The 19,846-nt window shown below is 53.4% G+C and overlaps 1 protein-coding gene across 8 annotated transcripts in view; it reads right to left on the reverse strand.

Moving 5' to 3' along the window:
* The window catches only part of TTLL11 (tubulin tyrosine ligase like 11), a 274,872-nt gene that overhangs the window by 7,651 nt on the left and 247,375 nt on the right, over positions 1-19,846 (reverse strand). For 5 of the 8 annotated variants that reach the window (XM_057548847.1, XM_057548844.1, XM_057548849.1 and 2 more), the window contains one exon: positions 1,754-11,163. The exons of 2 other annotated variants lie outside the window; for them this stretch is intronic. In XM_057548847.1, coding sequence (XP_057404830.1) covers positions 10,871-11,163 — 293 coding nt within the window. In that variant the 3' untranslated portion in view covers positions 1,754-10,870. Of the gene's footprint in view, positions 1-1,753; positions 11,164-19,846 lie in introns of those variants that run through there. One more of the 8 variants, XM_057548846.1, reaches the window with a different exon arrangement.

Below are 19,846 nucleotides of genomic sequence, written 5' to 3' on the forward strand. Positions count from 1 at the left end.
ATTTTCCAGATACATTATAAGAATCAAAACTCTTTAAAAGCTTTTTTTCAATAAAGGAAACCCCTGTAAAATGTCTAATATCCTTCCATATTTTATCAAGTAAAGAGTGTGGAATGTGCTTGAATGTTTCCTGACTAGGAAGCAAAGGGCGCTTTGCCCCTGCACTCAGGGCCCCCCTCGGCCGTAAGGGGGCTCCTGTCCCTCCCCAGCCTGTCAGGTGCCACTTGACACACAGCGTGTGAACACAGAGAAAGGGCTGAAACAAGCGTGTCATTTCTGGGCCGGGAGCCCGGGTCGGGGCAGACGTTCCGGGTGTCGTGACGCTGGTGGCTCCCACAGGCGTGGCTGGAGTCCTGGGACGTTTTGACCTTGCGATAACGGGGGCAGCTGCTTCCCTCTCCCTGCTGTCAACCTCAGAGTCTCTCTGGTGGCCTGTGGGCTGGCGGAGGGCAGGCTACTGTGGCCTTAGGCAAGGTGAGAAGCTTCTCCAGACCTAAGTTTTCCCAGCTGTGAAAGGGGAGTGATAGCACCCAATGGCCAGGGTGACTCTGGGGCCTGGGACAAAGCTGGTCCGCCACACATGGACACCGTTTTCACCACTGGCCACCCTTGCCCACACTGCCTGGCACACTCCTGTCCCAGTTATGGGAACCTGGCCTCCTAGGTTCCCCCCGCCACCACCATCACTTTGCTGCCCAGCTGAGCAATTCCCAAGACTTCCTGTTCTGTAAACCTGGCTGGGTTGGGGTGGCTTCCAGGAAGCAGAGACCGGCGAGGCCTTTTTTATTACACTCCAGGGCTTTTCAGAGAAGTGTCTGCTGATGTGGTGCTACTCAAGGTCTCCCCAGAGTCTCCCACTTCCACATGTTCTCAGCCGCCTCTGTTGGTGGGACTCACCCGCCCTTCCAAGGGGGGGCCCATCGCGGCAGCACAGAGGAGAAGCGTCTGGAGTGAGATCCCATCTCCACGAGGCCGGGATCCCAGATTGGCTTTGGCATTTCTAAGCCAAGTCACTTCATCTCAGTTTTGAACCTCAGTTTCCTCATCTGTAAAATGGGGAGATAGTAAGAGTATCCATTTCCCAAGCATGCTTCTCAGACTAAATGAACTAACACATGTAATGTGCCTGGCATGGTCTGGCCGTTGTATGTGCTCAGGGAATGTGAATGAGGAATGTGGTTACATTCCCCCACCAGATCACCCTGTGTTGTGACACGGCTTCCACCAGCTACCAGAGGAGCCCTGATGCCACTCGATTCCCCGCACTGAGGCTGCTTTGTGCAGGGCCGACCTCCTCAGCAGACCTATAGCTAGAGCTGGCGTGGCCAGACCACCTGTCTCTAGGCCTGAAGACGCCAGCGCCTTGGGCTGTGTGCTCTGCTCCAGCCTGGGAAGGGCACACACTCTGTCTGAGCTCCTCATCTATTCTCCAGTCCTGGCCCCAATCCTCCTCAAGGGGAAACGTCAGTGACCTGCTTTGGACTGGGCTTTCCAGGGGATGGGAAGGCTCCCCAAGGAGCTTGGAGCTGAGCTGCAGCCAAGCCACAGAGCTTAGGACTGGAATTCTTAGTGGGAAGATACAAGATATTCCCAGAATCCCTGACTCTGGACTCTTAGGAAACCCATGTGCCCCCCATCACATTGTGCTTCTCAAGTGGAGAGTATGTGGTGGGGGTGACATGCTCTGTGCAGCTGTAAGAGAAACACAGTCACTTTCTTGGAGCAGCAATTTTATTTAAAGATTGAAGCATTTTTATAGTAAAACAAATATGAATTGAGGCAAAAAGGTAACATGTGTCCACCAAGTCCCATTTCATTTTTTCGACTTGGATGTACAGGAAGAACACATCTCCCAGCATCCCCTGCACTCAGGTTGGGGCCAGGTGACCAGATTCTGGCCAAGGGCATGTGGGTGGAGGTGAAGTCACCTCTCCCTGAACAACCCACTCCTGCAGTCCTCCCATCTTCTCTTCCTTTTGGAGGCAACTGGGAAGCCGTCCTTGAGGAGAAGGAGCCCAGGCAGGAAGCAGCCGGGACCCTGCATGGCGGAGTGTCATCCTGGAGAGCCCCCTGGCCCCGTCAGATCTGCACAGGCAAGAAGTAAACCACAGGGGTGTTCAGCCGCGGTGATTTGGGGGTTTAGCTCAGCATCATGACTAAAATATGGACATAATATGGAGCCCAAAGCAATATTTACAGGACTTTTAAAGCTAAGACATGAGTCTTCAAGTAAGTGGCTGCTTGCAGCTGGCGTCTGGGCCATGCCCACAGACTTCTGACCTGCCAGTCTGGGCTGTATTTTTCTCCAGCACCGTCAGTGATGCCACAGCCACTGGCCCTGGAAATGGCTCGAAGCACAGCTATGTAAGCGCCTGGGGAGGGGCGCCTGAGGTTGAGTGTCTGAGCAGATCACATGGCTCCTGCCTGACGACTGGGGCCAAGTGAGAAACAAGCCCAGCACCGGCCTCCGAGGTCCCCACAACCATTCTATGGGGGGTGAGAGAGGACGGTCCAGCTCCTGCCTCGGGCCCTGGGGGGAACCCGCCCTGTCACTGTTGCCAGCACGATGCACGTCTTCCAGGAGCCACGGCTGGGCTCAGGTGGCCGGGGAAGGAAGCTGCTGTGGTCATGACTTCAAACAAGTTACTTCTCCCAGGCCCCCAGTTTTGCCGCAGGTAAAAAATTGGAAGTGATGATGATGATGACGGCATTTGAAGCTATTTCCTTACATGCAACCGCAATATATAAAACAGAACAACAACCAAAACAACAGAAAAGAAAGAAACAAACAAACCTAAACGGAGCAGCCGAGCTGCTCTCGGGCACCATGGAATCTAGTTTAAAACCCTGAACTAGAAGCTGGCCCTGGCTTCTGCTCTTCAGATTCCTTCGCTGAGGAGGCCTGAGCTCACACCCCTAACTTGCTGGGCATTTGGGCCGGGCCCTTCGCCTCTCTGGGCTTCCAGTGTCCCACATGTGAAACTGACAGGTTGGAAATGCTATGGCCATGGATAGAATGTTAATAACAAAGCGCATTACTTAGAGATAAAGCTGGAGCTGCTTGGGTTAAAGACAGAGTGCGGTCTGAGCCCTGAGGGGCACCACCAGATGCCCAGGGCTTCTGTGGGAGGCAGCTGCATGGAAAGACCACTGGAAGGCATGCCTGGCCTGGTTGCCATGGACCAAGGCAGTGCTAACCTCCCAGGCTGCTGGGGCAGCCTCCGCACCTGGTGCGGGGACCATGGGTGACAAACGTGGGTTTCTTCAGCAGGGAGCAGGGTGGCAGCTCTTACTGCACGGCCGAGCCATGACCTGCGGGCACAGGCGTCTAAGACCAAGGGGCTGGCACAGGGTCGGAGCACAAGGAATGTGTAGGATCTGAATGTTTCACAAAATAGAGAACCCGAGGGGTCCAAAGAACAAAGGAGTTCCCGGGGGTGACAGAGCCTGCCTGAGTGGACCCCACTGTGGAGGGGCTGTGGGAAATGACGCCTCTCTGATGCCATTGGGTGGTGGTTTCCAAGGGGCAGGGATCCCATTTATTTATAACTCAAGGCCATCTGCCTTTCTCTTTCCACCGGGTGGTCCACAGGCTGAGAAATGTTCAGAGCAGACATAGGCTACCCCCAAAGGGTCAAGGGCAGGGCTGGTGCCAGGACAGGGCCACCAGGTGTGTGTGTCAGCAGCACCAGGTGGCCTCTTTGGAGCAGCTTGAACCACTAAGTTCTCCAGGGAGCTGCCCTGCCCTGAGCCTCCCCATGGGGGCCGAGCTTGCGACACACCCCTACCCAGCCTGGCGCTGTGGGCAGTGGCTGCCGCCCACACAAAGCTGGAAAGAGCCACCTTCTCCCCCAGGGCAGGCGCGCCCCCAGAGTCTCTACCAGGTGGCCAGGCTCTAGGGGCACGTGACTCCCTCCCTCAGGGAGACTGTCCCCAGTGGATCAAGGGTTGGGGGCTTTTCCAAACTCCTTCCTCCATCTCCCCCAGGATGTCACAGGTTCCTTGAGGCAATATTTAGCTCCCCAGCCAAACATTAACCATTCGAGGAGAAAAAAATTAGGAGGATCCCCTTTCTCCCCAGCTGACCCCAAATGAACAAGCCCTGCCCACCCTGCTGGATTTGCTGTCGCTAATTATCACGCAGAAGAAATCGTCGGTACTTTGCAGTACTTTGCAGCCGTTTCTACGTGGGGCCTGCGTGCAGAGACACTCAGCTCTGTTTTATTATTGCATTTTACGAAGTTACCAAGACAACTGAGGCCAAGTAACAGAACCTCGACTTTATGCGCCATGAAAATTTAATAAAGAATCGTTAAAGGCTTTTAAGAAGCAGAAGCTGCAGTCCAGCAGCAGCAGGGAGGAGGGACAAGCACGTGGGGCCGTCCACCAGACCTGGAGGAGCCTGGCCTGTCAGGGCCATCCACGTGGGCGGGAGTGATCTCTGGCATCTGTCTAGTTCAAGCATATCGAGACCGGTCCTTTTCTCAAAGGACATTTATTAAGACACTTCCTGGTGCCAGGCTCTTTACATTGGTTACGACCCCATCTCCACTGTGCAGGAGAGGAAGAGGGCAGGGGGTGGAATCACTGGTCCATGGCCACGATCACATAGCTAGAGAGCGACAGACCCAGCCAAAGACGCTCTCTCTTCCCACAGCGCTCAGGGCCTCTGCTGGGATTCTCGTTTTCCCCGTTCTGATGCAAGAAGTCCTGAAGGGAAATACTCCTGTTGACTCTTTTCATCTCCCAGCTCCTTGCCTTGCTTGCTTCTGCAGCCTGGGAGGGGGCTGGAGGGACGTGGTGAGGGGCGGGCAATGTTCCTGTGGCCCAAAACTACCGCCCTGGTTGAAATCTTAGCAAATGCCTTCGTGTCGGAGGAAATGTTCTACTTGTGGGCCTCCTGGCGAGCGTGTTATGTTACCCCAGGGCTGCAAAGACCCTCTTTCCTCTGCTCTCTAAATAAGACTCGGAAGCAATTTTGCCATTTTATACCAAAGCTCAATGGTGCTCAGTGTGTGTGTGTGTGTGTGTGTGTGTGTGTGTGTGTGTGTGTGTGTGTGTGTGTGTGTGTGTGTATGCACACATGCATGTATAAGCAGTATGCTGTGTGGGTTTCCTAGTTATAGAAAAATCAAGACTTCTGGTTACTAGAGATGGAGGTAATTGAATATGTTGCCTGTTCTGCAAAGCTCCTTTGCCCCTGGAACAGAAAAAAAAAAAACTCGAACATATTTCATGAGGGAGAAATTCATATACCGTATGGGAAAATTTCTCCCATATCTGTCAAACTCGGTAGGAGATTGGCAAAATTACCAATCAGGGTGAGTTTGCCTCGCTTGGAGAGAAGGGCAGCTCTCAGCCACTGAGCGAGATCTCATCATTTCTGAGTTTTGAGGGAAGGGGCTCAAATGCCAGCCAGTCAAGCCAGTTCTCAAGGCTGGGACCGAAGAGTTTAGGGCATTAATCAAGAAATGAAAAAAAATTAAGCTATTTTGGAGTAATATCCTGCCAATCACAAGGCAAATTCCAGGTGTCAGAGGAGCAGCGGAAACCATTTTTCACCCCGTGAATGTCTTCAACTATGTGAGGATGAAGCGGGGTGGAGAGGGAGGGGAACTGACTGTTCTGGCTTCATTTGTCCTGATGGATTAGAACATTCCAGGAGGAACCTTTTCCCTTCATCTCTCTACACTTTGCAGGAAACCAGAAGCCAGTCTGAAGATAACACGGCATTCCAGCAGCATTTGGGTTTACAAAATGCTTTCACGTGTATTATGCTTTCCATCTCTTGTCTTCTGTTCCCAGAGACAAAGTGAGAGAGGAGCTATCACCCCCAGTGCAGCTCAGGAACCCGGAGCCCCTAGAGCTCAGTGCGAAAGAGCAGGTGGGACTGCCCCAAGCTAAGCCCCAGGACCACCTGAGCCATCACCCAGCCTCTCTCAGACGTGGGTTTCGGCGTCTGTGAAATGGGGCCAAAACCCTCTCCCTGCTGGGCTGTAGGAACATTGAGGCGCCGTTATGAGAGCAGTTATGGGGCCGAGAAAGGAGCAAGGCGTTGGGGGCTGGGCTCTGCCTTTCACCAGCTGGGAGGCCTTGGGCAAGTCACCTGACCTCCTGGGCATCAGTGCCCCCAGCTATGAAAAGAGGGTGATGAGAATCCTCATCCTTTGTGGGGTCGTTGGGAGGATGGAGGTAAAAGTACTTTGCAAACTGTGAAGCGTCAAACAGATGGTACACTCACGTGGGAAGGGGAGTTGATTCTAGAAAGGCACAGAACACCATTCCAATGTCTAGGCTCCTCCCCAACCTGGTCCTACTCACCCTGACTAACTACATTCACATCAGGATTATCTGCTCTGAACTAACCAACCCCCCACAGACGCTGCGGGGCTGGAGAGACAGGCTGGATGCCCGATGGAGGAGCCGTGGTGGGCTTGATCCAGCCCGGTGGCCCTTAGTCTCCCAGACGGCGGTGCCCATGGGGGACGCAGCCCAGACCAGAGCCCGGGCACGAAGGAACACGGAGAGACTGCCCAGGGTCAGAGGAGCCACTGTCTGCTGGGGTCCCGGGACACGGACATGTTCACAAATCAAACCGTCAGGGCATCCGCAGGGGGCTGGGGAGAACCAGTGTTGTAGCTCAGGCTCCTCGCCCGGGCCCTCTGAACAGTCCCAACCAGCACCGGTAGGGCCCCGGCTCGGTGCCCGAGGGGCCAGCGTGAATCCAGCACCTGCCTGACCGTGAAAGAGCTCACTGCTTGGTGGGAACGAACGCCCCACCACAGCACAAGTGTGATAACAAAGGACTTTCCGGGTTCTCACAAGTAGAAGGAGGGGGAAGTTCACTGTTCGGGGGATGGCAGTGGGGACACTTGACCTGGGCCTTGAAAGATAAGTAAGTTTCCACTGGACAGAGGGAGGGTCCAGCAGAGGGGACAGCAGAGGCGGGAGAGCACGGAGCAGATCCGGGCCCCGTGGCCCTCCCACGGGGGTGGGAACCAGCACATTCTCTCCCGAGTGGTAGCAACAGACACAAAGGGGCTGTTGGGAGCACAGAGGCAGCTCCTGAGGGCTGGGGGCTGAGCGTGGATTTAGGGTGGAAAGGCAGGAGGGGACTGGATCACGAGGGGACTTGAATGCCGGGTCAGGGAGCCTGGGCTTTATCTGGGAAGAGAGAGGGTTGACTGAACTGGGGGATTGTGTGCTCACCTCTGTGGTTCTGAGAGTCCTCCCTGGGCTGATAGGGACAGAAGATGGTTGAGGGGGTTAAGAGGCAGAAGACTGATGCAGTGCAGCCAAGAGATGATGGGGTCTGAGCTGGGAGAGTGGATGGAGGACAAAGAAGAGGGACCCAGGAGTTTGGGGATGGAGGCTCCTGTCTCCAGGAGGCCCTGCCTCCGCACATGGGGAGGGGCCTGTTGGGACCAGCACTGCCAACAGATGCACCGAATCCAAATCGCCTTTACAAGCCCCGTTCTGACCAGGCTGTGGGGACAGAGCTCCTGACCGTAACAGCAGAGAAGCCAAGCACATCCTCTGGGAGGCAGGAAGGAGGGGAGCAGGCAAGGCCACCACTGAAGGGGGAAGGATGCTTTCCGGGTACACCAGAAGGGGCACGGCAGGCACGGCAGGAAAGGATGGAGGCGGGCAGTGGCCCGGGGATGCACGCAGCCCAAGCGGGAACGGACCGAGCCTGATCTCATCCGTTCATCGAAGCCACTCTGGGTGCCAGCCCTGCAGGGACTCAGCCGGTGAACCGTGACAGGGTCGGTGTGGCTGGACTGTGTGTGGGAGCACCAGCAGGAGGGGGAGGAAGGGCAGGAGAGGACGGGGGAGGAGAGGCCGGGATGGAGCCCGAGGGCCCTTCTCAGGGATGGGCTGACCCCATGGGCAGAGCACAGGGACCCAGATCCCCACGGAGCATCTCTCTTCCAGGAGGAAGGAAACCCCTGCTTTTGCGATCACTTCAATTACACCCTACACAACGAGCAGCCAATTACCAAAGGGGATAAACACAGTGGGACTTGCTATTAGGCGCGCGGCGGCGGGGGAAGTCTCCCATCACTCACTCTAATAACGGAGCAGCCCCTGATTCTTCCTGTTCAACGGCGTTGAGAAAACAGGGCCCGCTCTGTCACTGACTGGCCTCCTGTAAAATGGCAGCCTCGTTTCCCCAGTGCTCACCGAGGGCCGTGGGACTTCTCAGGCCCTGTCTGCCCTGGAGGGACTCCTTCTAGACAGTGACCCTGGGGGGGGGGGCCACCCAGCAACCTGCCTCCAGATGACACGCCAGGGGTGGGGAGAGAACGGTCCTCATCCTGGGAGCTGATGTTCACATATCACCCCAAACAATGTGGCTGGAATTCAGCCTATTGATACATTTTTTTTTTTTTCTAAAAAATTCAGTGTGCTTGGTTGGTTTGGAACCTGATGATCGCACCCCATTCTGGCAAGTGAATGCTTTCGGGAAATCAACTTCAAGAAATGGTATAAAGTTAGAACTTTGTCTAAAAGACGCCTTGCTGCTCCCAGCTGCTAACAAGCGTGCAGGGTTACATGCACTTGGGTTGTTCGCTGCGCCATCCACTCGCGCGGCTGCCGGGCCCGGGAGAGTGCACAGGCTCTTCTAACTCATTTCCTCTCGGTGGACCGTGTAGGAACACTGATGGCCCCAGCCCATGACACCAGATGCTGTGACAGTGTGCAGAGCCCTGGGGGACCCCGGGCAGCCCCAGAGCAGGGAGGACCCACCAGTGGTCTGTGTTTGGAGCTGGATTCACACTCACCCGGGGACACAGAGGGGATGGGGCTCTGGAGTCAACCGACAGACCTGGACCAAGGCCTGACTTACCACGTGACCTCCCAGGCCTTGTTTTCCCTCTGAAAACGGGAACAGCGTCACGAACCTGCCCCGGATGACTGGAAAATGGAGCTCATGGCACCTCTAAAACGTCCCCACGTGGGAGGCGCTTGCTGCCCATTGGGTTCCTCCTGCCCCTCCCACCTTTGGAAGGGAGGCCACCTGGCTTGCTTTTTGCTGGGAGAACAGAGATGTTTATTTTCTTTATAGAAAGACAGAGTCTCCTGTCACCTAACAGCCCAGCATGGGCTCTGCAGGGCTCGGGGAATGCTGGGGCCCTCTGGGCTGGGGAAGGGCTGTGGCCTTGGGTCTGCCCTGGGTCCCCAGGAGCAGGAGGGGAGAGGCGGCGGGATGGGGGCATTGCATGGGAGCCACCCTGCCGGGGGGCAGGCAGGCTTTACTGCTTGAGAGAATGGGCTTCTGGGCGGGAGGAAGGGCAGGCAAGGGTGAACAGAGCCCCGCTCCCCCCAAATAACTTGCCAACAGTTGGAGGGATCTTGGATGAACAACTTTCCCTTTGGGTTGAAAAATATTCCTAGGAGGGTGATTCCAAGCCATTCATTTCAACACTTTTTGAGTACCTACGACGTACCAGGCTCTATGCTGGACCTTGAGGCAACTGCTCCCACCGGTTGGGGTGAAGGGCAGTGGGATCAGAGACAGGGAAGGATGTGAGGAGGAAGAAGAAGAGAAAAGCAGGAGAAGGAAGACGTCTGTGCTGGTCTAGGACACACCTCTGCCACCAATGACTTTCCCCCTGGCCCTACATTTGTGAGCATTTTCTGAGTCCTACTGTGTGCCAGGCACCGTGCTAATTAATGCCTTCAAAGACCCTTCATCCTCCTCACTCAGAGCCTGATGGTCAGCTCCGTCCAGGGCCCCCAGGGTCCTATAACGAGGACCCTCTGGAAAGGGCCACATTAACCCCAAATCCAACAACACTCTGGAGACCTTGGCTGTACAAGGGCAGTCTCTTGTCTGCCTGTGGTCAGCAGGCCCTGGACCCTGACTTGCCTGGGGCCATTTTCCAAAATGCTACCTTTGGCTGCCTCTGAATCTCCCCCTCTGAGCGGGGGCTGCCTGGGGACACGGAGGGAGACAGGGAAAGGGTCTCGTGGATGCGAGAGCACGGCTCCCCTTTGCCCGGCTCCTGACATCAAGCCCCCGCTCGCTCTGATCCTTACGCAGGTCTGACTTTCCGTCCCTCTGAAGCCCCCTCCTCCCCTCCAGGGCACCCTGCACACTCTGGGCACACTAGGTGATCGCCCCACCCATGGAGGGCTCCAATCACAGGCCACGTGACTGGGGGACTCCTGCTTCGGGGTCAAGGTCAAACAAAATGATCTCAGAGGCTCCTGCCAGCTCTGAGACTTCAGGAGCCTTCCTCAGTTACCTCTTAGTTAACCATATCTTAATGAGTAACACATGGAACACTGCAGCAACAGGCAAGCTCATGAAATCAACGAGGTCGGTCTGTTAACCACACCCACGTAGCACATGATTGCGGTGGGGGAGTCGCGCAGGCCTCCTGGGTGTTTCCACTTCATTTTCACAGAATGGGTGGTAGGAAATACACATGATGTCCCTGGGCTCTAACTGTATTCTCTTTGGGCGGGGCCTCAGCAGACCCCAGTCTTGGCTGCCTCAAGTTCTTTCTTCTCCGCAGCTCTCCGTCTTGGGGTTGTTGGTGCCCCCTTCCCCAAACACAGCAGTTTTATCCCCGGCTGTGGCTTCCCATGAGCCCAGAATAGAAGAGGCCATCTGTCACGTTTTGGATATCATATGTCCGCTGATGGCTCGCAAGCAGGTGGGCCACCAAGAGGTGCTGGGAGGAGGGCGGTTGAGAATCAGGCAGCCTCTGGAAGTGCAGCTTAGCAGAACATGGAGACGATTAGGGGGAATCTCAGGTGGGAATTCTCAGCATCCTGCCATCTCTCTCCCCGGCAGGAAGCCTGGGGGTCTCTTGGGCTCGGAAGGGCTCAATCTTCTTCTGGGAGGACACAGCAGCCCTCAGGACAGAGCGTGTCTGGAATGGGAGAGCTTGAGGGCACCGTTTGTGCAGGGCGGGGGACGGCCCTCAGCCAGCTGGGCTGCGGGGGTGGCCTCCTGCGGGGTGCCGCTGTGAGGGGGCCGGCCCCCCGATGTGGCGCTCCGGCCGCACACCAGGCGCTTTTCGTCCAGCAGGGACAGGTGGTATTCACACAGGTCAATCAGCGAGGCTACCTGCTCGTGGCGTGGCAGCCTCTTGAACTTCCTCTGGGCCAGGTAAAAGAAAGCCTCCACGAAGGCCTGCAGGCACATCCCTGTGGGTGAGAGACTGGGGTTAGTGGGGGGTGTGCGTGTGTGCGTGTGTGTGTGTGCAGAGGTGGCTCGGCACGCTGCCCCGGGAAGACCCGACTCCAACCACCAGGCTCTCTCCCCACCGCTGTTTCATTCCGGAAACGAAACGGGGCTGACTCAGCGTGCCTGCCATGTGGAAGTCTAGCTGGCTGTTTGCAACCACTTGCAGATTCAACCCTTAAGCAACCCTGTGAAGAAGGTTCAATGAACCCTGTTTTACAGATGGGGAAATTGAGTCTCAGAGAAGTGGAGAGACCTGGGCAAAGCCCAGCGGGTAGATAGCGGTGGGGCTGGGATTTAAACCTAGCCCAAAGACTTATCCCTCTGCACCACCATCAGATGTTCCCATTAAAACCCATCGCACTGCTTTTATAATAAGGGAAAGGGGTATGAAGATGAGCCCAGTCTGATGGCAATGTTCTGTATCCTCATAGGGGTGTCAGTTACATGAGTGTGTGCATTTGTCAAAAGCCGCAAGTTATATTACCTTAAGATTGGTGCATTTTGCTATATGTAAATTTTACCTCAAAAAGTAAAATATACCTGACCCCTTCTCTACCCAAAACTATATTCTGGAAGGTATTAACAAGAGTCCCCATTATGCCCCTGGAATGTTCTTCTCCTACTTTGCCTCATAAACTCCTACTCATCCTTGGGATCTCAGCTGAAGATCACTTACTCAGCTAAACTTCCCCTGAGCCCCAGATTACATACAGCTCCTGGTACAGGCTTCTGGCACTTTTCTTTGTCGCACCTTTGGTGGCTAGTTCAGGGTTTATTTGTGTGGTTCTTTAACAATCTCTATCTTCCCTCTGGACTGCGGGCTCCAGCTCACCTCAGTGCCCCCGGTGCCAGGTCCCCAGCAGGCGCTCAGTATAGAGGGACAGACTACATGAGTGAATGAATGAATGAATGAGTCGGTGCTAGGTGCTTCACAGACATGCCTTTTCGAGGTCATTATTATGATGCCTCATTTTACAGATGAGGAAACTAACAATCAGAGATGCCGAGCAACTTCCCTAAGGTCACAGAGCCAGAGAATTGTGGCCTGGAAATTCAAACTCTGACTCCCAATTCTTTTAACTATGTTGTGCTGCATGAAAGGTTCTGAGTCTTCCCAATGTCGTAGTTAAAATGAACCCCGTGATCCACATTCATGGGATTCCATGGGCTTCTTGGGAAAGGTGGCTCTAAGGCATACCAAATGCCACACAGCATTCTGGATGAGGCCAGTCCCCACTCCACTAATCCACACCTTCCCAGTGGCCTTGTTTCCCGGCTCAGACGTGCTAGTTGCCTGCTCTGTCACTGCAGGCAGAAGCCTGGCCTGGGGTTTGTAAATACTGGATATGGACCTTGGGATCTGAGAGATCTTTTTGCGTCGGAAACTTGAGCTGAGCAAAGTTGTTTTTTCTTAATCTTCTTCTAAGTCCATCAAAGCTTTTTTGCTTAGCTTCTCTTGACTCCAGACGTTCTGCATGTCCCCTGCTTGGTCTTGACAGGCGTTGATAAAGAGAACAGTAACCCTTTTAATGTAAACAGAGGCCTGGTGCGGAAAGAGACACAGGGGAATGGAGGCCTCAGTCTACAATCAGGAGACAGACGTTTCCTAATCACCGACTCTGGGCCAGGGCTCTCCTAGGCTGTGCGTGCATGTGTGTGTGTATGTGTGTTACAGTCGGTGGGAGGATCTGGTACACACAGGGTGAAGAGGCCAGGATCTAAAGCCCGAGAAACGCAGTGCAGTCCCAGCCCCCAGCTTCCCAACTGTGTGATCTCAAGAGCACCGCTACTCCAAGTGTGGTCGACCGACGGGTGCTGAGTCCAGGAACTGCGTGTCCCTGGTCCCTGACAAGCTAAGGAGCTCCGGCCAGAATGTAAATCACCCTCCTCATCAATCACATTGCTTAGTTCAGCTGGCAGTACTTTGTAGCAAGTCTTTCTCTTTATAAAGGAAGCCACATGCATTTACATGCTGGCTCGAGTCTCTTATCCAGGACTGTAAGGAACAGTTCGTGACCTCAAGTGTCAGTAGCTCTGGGGTCTACACCCCCTTCCCCGACTTTAATGTCACCACGATCTTGTCAAAATGCAGACTCTGAGGTGGGGCCCGAGACCCTACATTTCTGACAAGCTTCCCAGTGGTACCCAGGCTGCTGGTCTACACTCTGAATAGTGAGAATTGAGCACCTTTTCTCAACAAACACTCGTTTCCTTCCCTTAATTGGAGGCAGGCTGTGATTAGAGCTATAACGCACCGAAAAAATACAATGAAGACCTTTTTTGGAGGAAAAAACATGGCTAAATCACCTGGAAGAAGACATTCTAAAATGAGAAATGGGATTTAACGTGTTATACTTGGTTTTCTTTTTGCTTGTCTGCATTTTCTGATTTTCTATAGTAAACGTGTGCAATTAAAAAATATGCAATGGGAAATTCTAGAGAGTAGAAAGAGGTGATGCAGGGGCAGCTGCTTTTAATTATGAACCCTTTGCTACTATTTGAATTTGAAGTCATTACTTTGAAAAAATACAATGCAAACTTTCTGCATATGTGTTCCACTTTGACAAAAGTTATATATATGTATATTATATATATGTATGTTATATATATACATATATATGTATGTTATATATATGTATGTTATATATATACGTATATATATATATATATGTGGGGATGCAGGGGAATGGACATCACTGACTCGTGCGTGGGTCACGTACACTGCGCCTGGTGCTCTGATCCTCACTACAACTCCCATTGTGCAGATGAGAAAACTGAGGCCCAGAGAGATGAAATAACTTGCCCTCAGGTCACACACTGGTAAGTGGCAGGGCTGGGGTTTGAACCCAGGCCTCAGGCACCGCTGATTCTGTTGAGAATCCCCTGGAGGGCTTGTTGGAATACAGACTGCGGCCTCACCCCCAGAGTTCCTAGTTCTGAAGGTCTGAGGTGCGGCCTGAAAACCTGCACTTCGAACACGTCCCCAGGTGGTAACGAGGCTGCTGGTCAGGACCCCACTTTGAGAACCCGTCCCCTCCCCACCTCCTCCCACTGCTGAGTTCAGTCTGTTCTTTCTCCACTGCCAAAGACCATCTGCAAAAAGGGGCCTGCTTACAAAAGGGCCTGCCCCCGAACTGCGAGAAGCTTGACTTTGGGCTAAAAATGCCTTTTAAGACACTCTGATTGAAAGCAGACTCAATCAGTTATTTTTAAAAGACTAATGATGGAGCTGGAAAAGCATGAACTTGTTCCAACTTTGCATTACGTCCTCTCTTGGTTTCTGAGAAACCGCACTTCCCCGGTTTCTTGCAGCGTCATCACTTAACCGCTAAGGGGGGCAGAGCTCCGTTGCCCTCTGCGAGGCCCTGCCCTTCTCTGTCTGTACTGATGGAGTCTAGACCTGAAAGGTTCTAGTGGGCCAGGCCACAAGGGCCCTGCAGACCAAGGTGGGACTTTGAATTTCCTGCGGAGGAAGATGGGTGGCCACTGGGAAGTTTCGAAGTGACATGGTCAGGGTGGCTGCCGCGTTGACAGCAGGTGGCAGGGGCACATGAGAAAGAAAGCGGGGAGACCCATTAGGGGGCTAACTGTGCTGGTCCAGGCGAGGGCTGACGGTGGCTCGGACCAGACGGCGGTGGTGGAGGTGGTGAGGGATGATGAGGTTCTGAATAGAGTCTGGGGGTCACGCCTGTGGCTCTGTGGGCTGCCGATGGGGTGGATGCGGGTGTGAGGGTGAGTCGGGAGTCCTCATGAAAGAGGGACCCAAACAGCAGGCTGAGGGACTGGCCTTCCCCTCAAGGCCCGGGGTTTTCAAACATTTTACGCATAAAATTGCCTGGGGACCTTGCCAGAAATGCAGGTTCCTGTTCCCGTCCCCTGGGGATTGTCTGTTGGTGATGAGGCCCTAGCTACTGCACTTGTAACTGCAGCTCTGGGGATTCGACCCACGAGGGTGATCAGGAAGCTTGGGAATGAACACTCCCTCTTGGCCATCTCTCGCAGGGCTCTTGAGGAGACAGTGCAGTAAAGAAGTTAAGAGCGTGGTCTTTGAGAAACATAGCGCTGGGCAATCAAGAACCTTTGGGGACGCACAGAACAAGCTTTCTCCTCTGCGATCCCACTGCCCCCCTCTCTCCCCCATCTTCATCTGTTTGGGTTGCCAAGTACCGTAACAAAACACCATAGCTGGGGTGGCTCAAACGACAGCTCTCACAGCTCTGGAGGCGGGAAGTCCGAGATCAGGGTGCCAGCGTGGTTCGGTTCTGGTGAGGGCTCTCTTCCTGGCTTGCAGACAGCCGCCTTCTTGCTGTGCCTTCATATGGCAGAGAGAGAGAGCCAGCTCTCTGGTGTTTCTTCTTATAAGGACACCAGTCCTATTGGATCAGGGCCCCACCCTTATGACCTCATTTAACCTTAATTACTTCCTCAGAGGCCCCATCTCCAAATACAGTCACACTGAGGGTTAGGGTTCCAACATATGAATTGGGGTTTAGTCCATAGCACCCTGGTCCGTAGCTTGGTTCTGCTGCAGTGCACCCAGTACTTGGGATGCTCACCTACCATTTACCAAGTCTCTGAGATTACTTGAGCTATTTTGGAAAGGTGTAAGAGACCCCACCCCTCTTCCCTGCTCCTCCACCAGCCCTGCCAGAACACTCCTCACAGCTCTGATGCAGAGTTGGAAGCGTCTCTTTGGTAACATTGCTTCAGTGACCCATTACAGTAAAAGGGATGAAAGGAAACAATAGCACCTCATATTCATTGAGCCCTCATTATGTGCAAGCCCTGGGCTAAGGGATGCCTTTGCGTTATTTAACTGAATGAATCTCTCAGAAATCTCATGAAGCAAGTGTTACCATCAATCCCGTTTCATATTCAAGAGACTTGTCAAAGTCATATAGCTGGTAAGGTGGCTGACCCTAGGACCATTCTCATAACTTCTTTACTCTGCTGCTGCTTCAAGAGCCTTCAAAGAGATGGCCAAGTCGGGGTGTTACTTCCAGTCACTTAGAAGGAAGAAACGATGCTCCCTTGCAGTGAATGAGGGAGAGAGCCCCCCCATCTCTGCTGGATGTCAGCAAGAAGGTGCAGTCCCCTCTGCCAGGCTTTGCAAACAGGCTTTCCCCACCTGCCCCCTGTGCCTGAAGATAAGCTGCTGAGTGTTTTTCGAAACTTCATTTGAGTTGATGGATCTCACCAGAGAAAGCAGCCTTCGAAACATTCCAGTGTAGCCATCCACGTGGCTCTGACGGAGGCTGCCACCTGGATATTGGGATGCAGCCCCTGACAGACCGTGGCCTCATTCTGTCAATCAGCCTGGTGAGGGTGGGCCCACGGGCTCCTGGCCCCAAGCCCGCTCCCCTCCACGCCCAGGGAGGGGACCTTGCACGCAGGACTTAATGACAGCGCTGGTGGCTGCTCTCCGATAATCCCACCATCTACTCTGGGGCTTAAGGATGGAAACGAGAATAACACCTTCCGTGTGCAGAGCACTTGCCAATTTCCAAGGAATATCTGTTTTCTTGTCTGGTTCTCGGAGTAATGTTCAGAAGAGGATATTATTACAAGGATTCCCCACTTATAGTTGAGACCCAGAAAGGCCGAGTGGCTTGTCAAGGTCCCCCTAAGCATTTAAACCCTACCTGACTCTCAAACCCACAGTTCTCTTTCCGATACCGCATTCTTTCTTAACATCTGACATTTATGTATTATTTTATAGTTTATAGAGCACGTTTGCACATATGATATAATTAAATCCAAATCATTGTCGACAGCCAGGGATATTACCCCAGACTGAATATGAGATTTTTTTTTTTTTTCCTCTCAAAAATACCTGTGCTTCCTTGCTAGTAATTCTATTTCAAAAACTGGTGTGCTGGGCTAGGACAGCTACTCGCCGATTCCTTCTCTCGCCCTAACCTTTAAATCTCTTTCTCATTACTCACCTGGAATAGATGTTTCTGTCTCATAGGGAAATTTTAAGCACATAAGTATACAAGATTCCTGTCTGGAATCGTTGATGGGAAATCAAGTTGAGTGACCTTGACCCGAATTAGTTTAGTGGTTCCTATCTGTGAAGTGGAATGTTCCCCACAAGCGCTATGTGACGGCTGCACCAACTCCGAGGTGCTTAATCACAAGGATCTGTCTTCTCTCCGTTTTGGGAATGCCTTGCAGTCTCTTCCTGATCTGCGGCTGCACGGTCCCCGCAGGCATTACCACGGTCCCTCCAGGCCTGGGGCTGGGGTCTCAAAGGGCTCCACTGCAGGAGATGAAACCTGGGCAGTTCCTGTGAGATGGCTTTTGGCTCCGTGGAGTAGTGACTGATGGGCTGGTCTCAGTTCCAGCTCTGCCGCGTACTAGCTGTCTAGTCTTTCGGGAGCTGTTTCGCCTCTGGAGGGCTTGGTTTCTTCATCTGTAAAGAGTGGCTTTTACAAGGCATCACCCAGCAAAAGCCCAATACAGTGCTTAAAAAATACCAGTCATCTCCCCACTTTGATGTCTGCCCTCTCACCTCCCGCTGCCTGGAGTGCTATCATAACGCTGGTTTCATTTTCTTCTTTTATTGTAATAGCTGACCGTGTGTCTCCACACTAGGCTGTTGTGAGGCCGGGGAGTCTTCGCCCCCATCTCCAGCCATCACAGAGCAGGCTTTCAAAAAGCGTTTGTGGGGCTTCCCTGGTGGCACAGTGGTTGGGAGTCTGCCTGCCAATGCAGGGGACATGGGTTCGAGCCCTGGTCTGGGAAGATCCCACATGCCGCGGAGCGGCTGGGCCCGTGAGCCACAATTACTGAGCCTGCGCATCTGGAGCCTGTGCTCCGCAACAAGAGAGGCCGCGATAGTGAGAGGCCCGCGCACCGCGATGAAGAGTGGCCCCCGCTTGCCACAACTGGAGAAAGCCCTCGCACAGAAACGAAGACCCAACACAGCCATAAATAAATAAATAAAATAAAATAAAATAAAATAAAAAAGATATGAGTAGGAAAAAAGTTTAAAAAAAAAAAAGCGTTTGTGGAAATCAATGAACCGATTGACTGGGATTACAGGGGGAAAAATCCTGCAAGGGGGGTTAGAGGACCTGGATTCTCACGTGGTCTGTGCCCTCCGCACAGCATGGCTTTGAGCCAGTCACTCCCCCTCTCCGGGCCTCACTTTCCCCTTCTGTAAAATGGGCAGAGGACTGGACCATTTCTCAGGATTCCAGAAGCATTAGGAGGGATGGTGGCTTCTGAATGTTTTAAAAATGATACTAATTAGAATCACAAACCACATTTATCGAGGATGCTCTGCCCGCCAGGACTCACGCTGTGCATTTTCCCCAAACACGCAACCCTGAGAGGCTGGTGCTGCTGATGTTCACACTGTGCAGACGAGAGGAGTGACTTGCCACTTGCCCAAGGTCACACTTCCCATGCCCAAGGTTGCACCGTTGGGAGTGGTGGCGCTGGGCCCCCCACTGCTGCCTGACATCACCTCTCCCCAAACCAGATGGAAACCTTTCAAGGCCCACCCTTTAAGGGACAGAAGGGATGGCCTTGCTCCTGCCTCTCCGCATGGCTGGGGAACAGAAGTTGCACATGCGCAGTCATTGTATCTAAACATTACAGCAACAAGTCACCATCACCTTTGTCCTTGGCTAGATGGAAAAATTACCAAGTGTCAGGAATGAACCATAAATAGGCCTTAGAGAAAAATCATTGCCCCCAGATGCCCGCGGCACCCAAATAACAAACATAACCAAAGATGAAAGCGGCTATTCCATCATTTCATTAATCATAGGTCATGCCACTGGCCGGTGCAGAGTGGCTGGTAGGTCCAGCTCCAGTCCCAGCCAGTGTCACCCCTGATTCCACCATGACAAGGATGCAAGCTCCTGAGTCATTGTCTGGGGAGACAGGCTACAGGGCTGGTGACCACTTCCTGTACCTCCTTTGTGCTATTCCAGACATTTCTTGTGGGATTAATGGCTCCAACGGACCTTCTGAGGTTCAACACTCAACCCTCAGCAAGTGGTCACAATCTCTCGCTTGGAAAGGACTTCAGAGGTCACACAATCCAGGCCCTTACAGGATCATAACACCACTCAGTAAGAAGAAGTAATAAGAGTAGTTGGCATGCAGCACACACGTTGTATGTACCAGGCACCGCGGTGAGCTCTTTCTAAGGCGCCTCTCGCCTCATCCTCAAAACAGGTGCATTTCTGACCCCCATTTCACCCTTTGGTTTTTCACCTGTGTTTAGGGACATAGCGAAGCTTTGCTTTTGTCTTGGGCTGTTTACTAGTTGGACACTACAGGCTTCTGGGGTGCAGGGAGGTAAAGACATTCACCCGGAGCCCCACAGACTGGAGGCGGCGGTGGGGATGCGAGCCCAGCTCTGTGAATCTGCCCTCCCGGCCCCAGGTTCACTCAGAGAGGCAGGGAAGGAGCCACAAGTCACAGGTCAGCAGGAACAGCATGGTTTCTGGTACTGTCTCTCTGGCTTCCTGTAGTTTCCCCATGAGGTGCTGAGCTGAGCATGCCCGCCCTGACATTGCTGACGGTGGTCATCTAGCCCCTCAGTTGGCCACGTCCAGTGATGGGGTCTCATCACCTCCCCAGGAGGCCCATTCTCACTGTGTGCTCTCTGCCTCTGAGCTGAAA

The sequence above is a fragment of the Balaenoptera acutorostrata genome, chromosome 6, assembly GCF_949987535.1.
Source record: "Balaenoptera acutorostrata chromosome 6, mBalAcu1.1, whole genome shotgun sequence".
NCBI lineage: Eukaryota > Metazoa > Chordata > Mammalia > Artiodactyla > Balaenopteridae > Balaenoptera > Balaenoptera acutorostrata.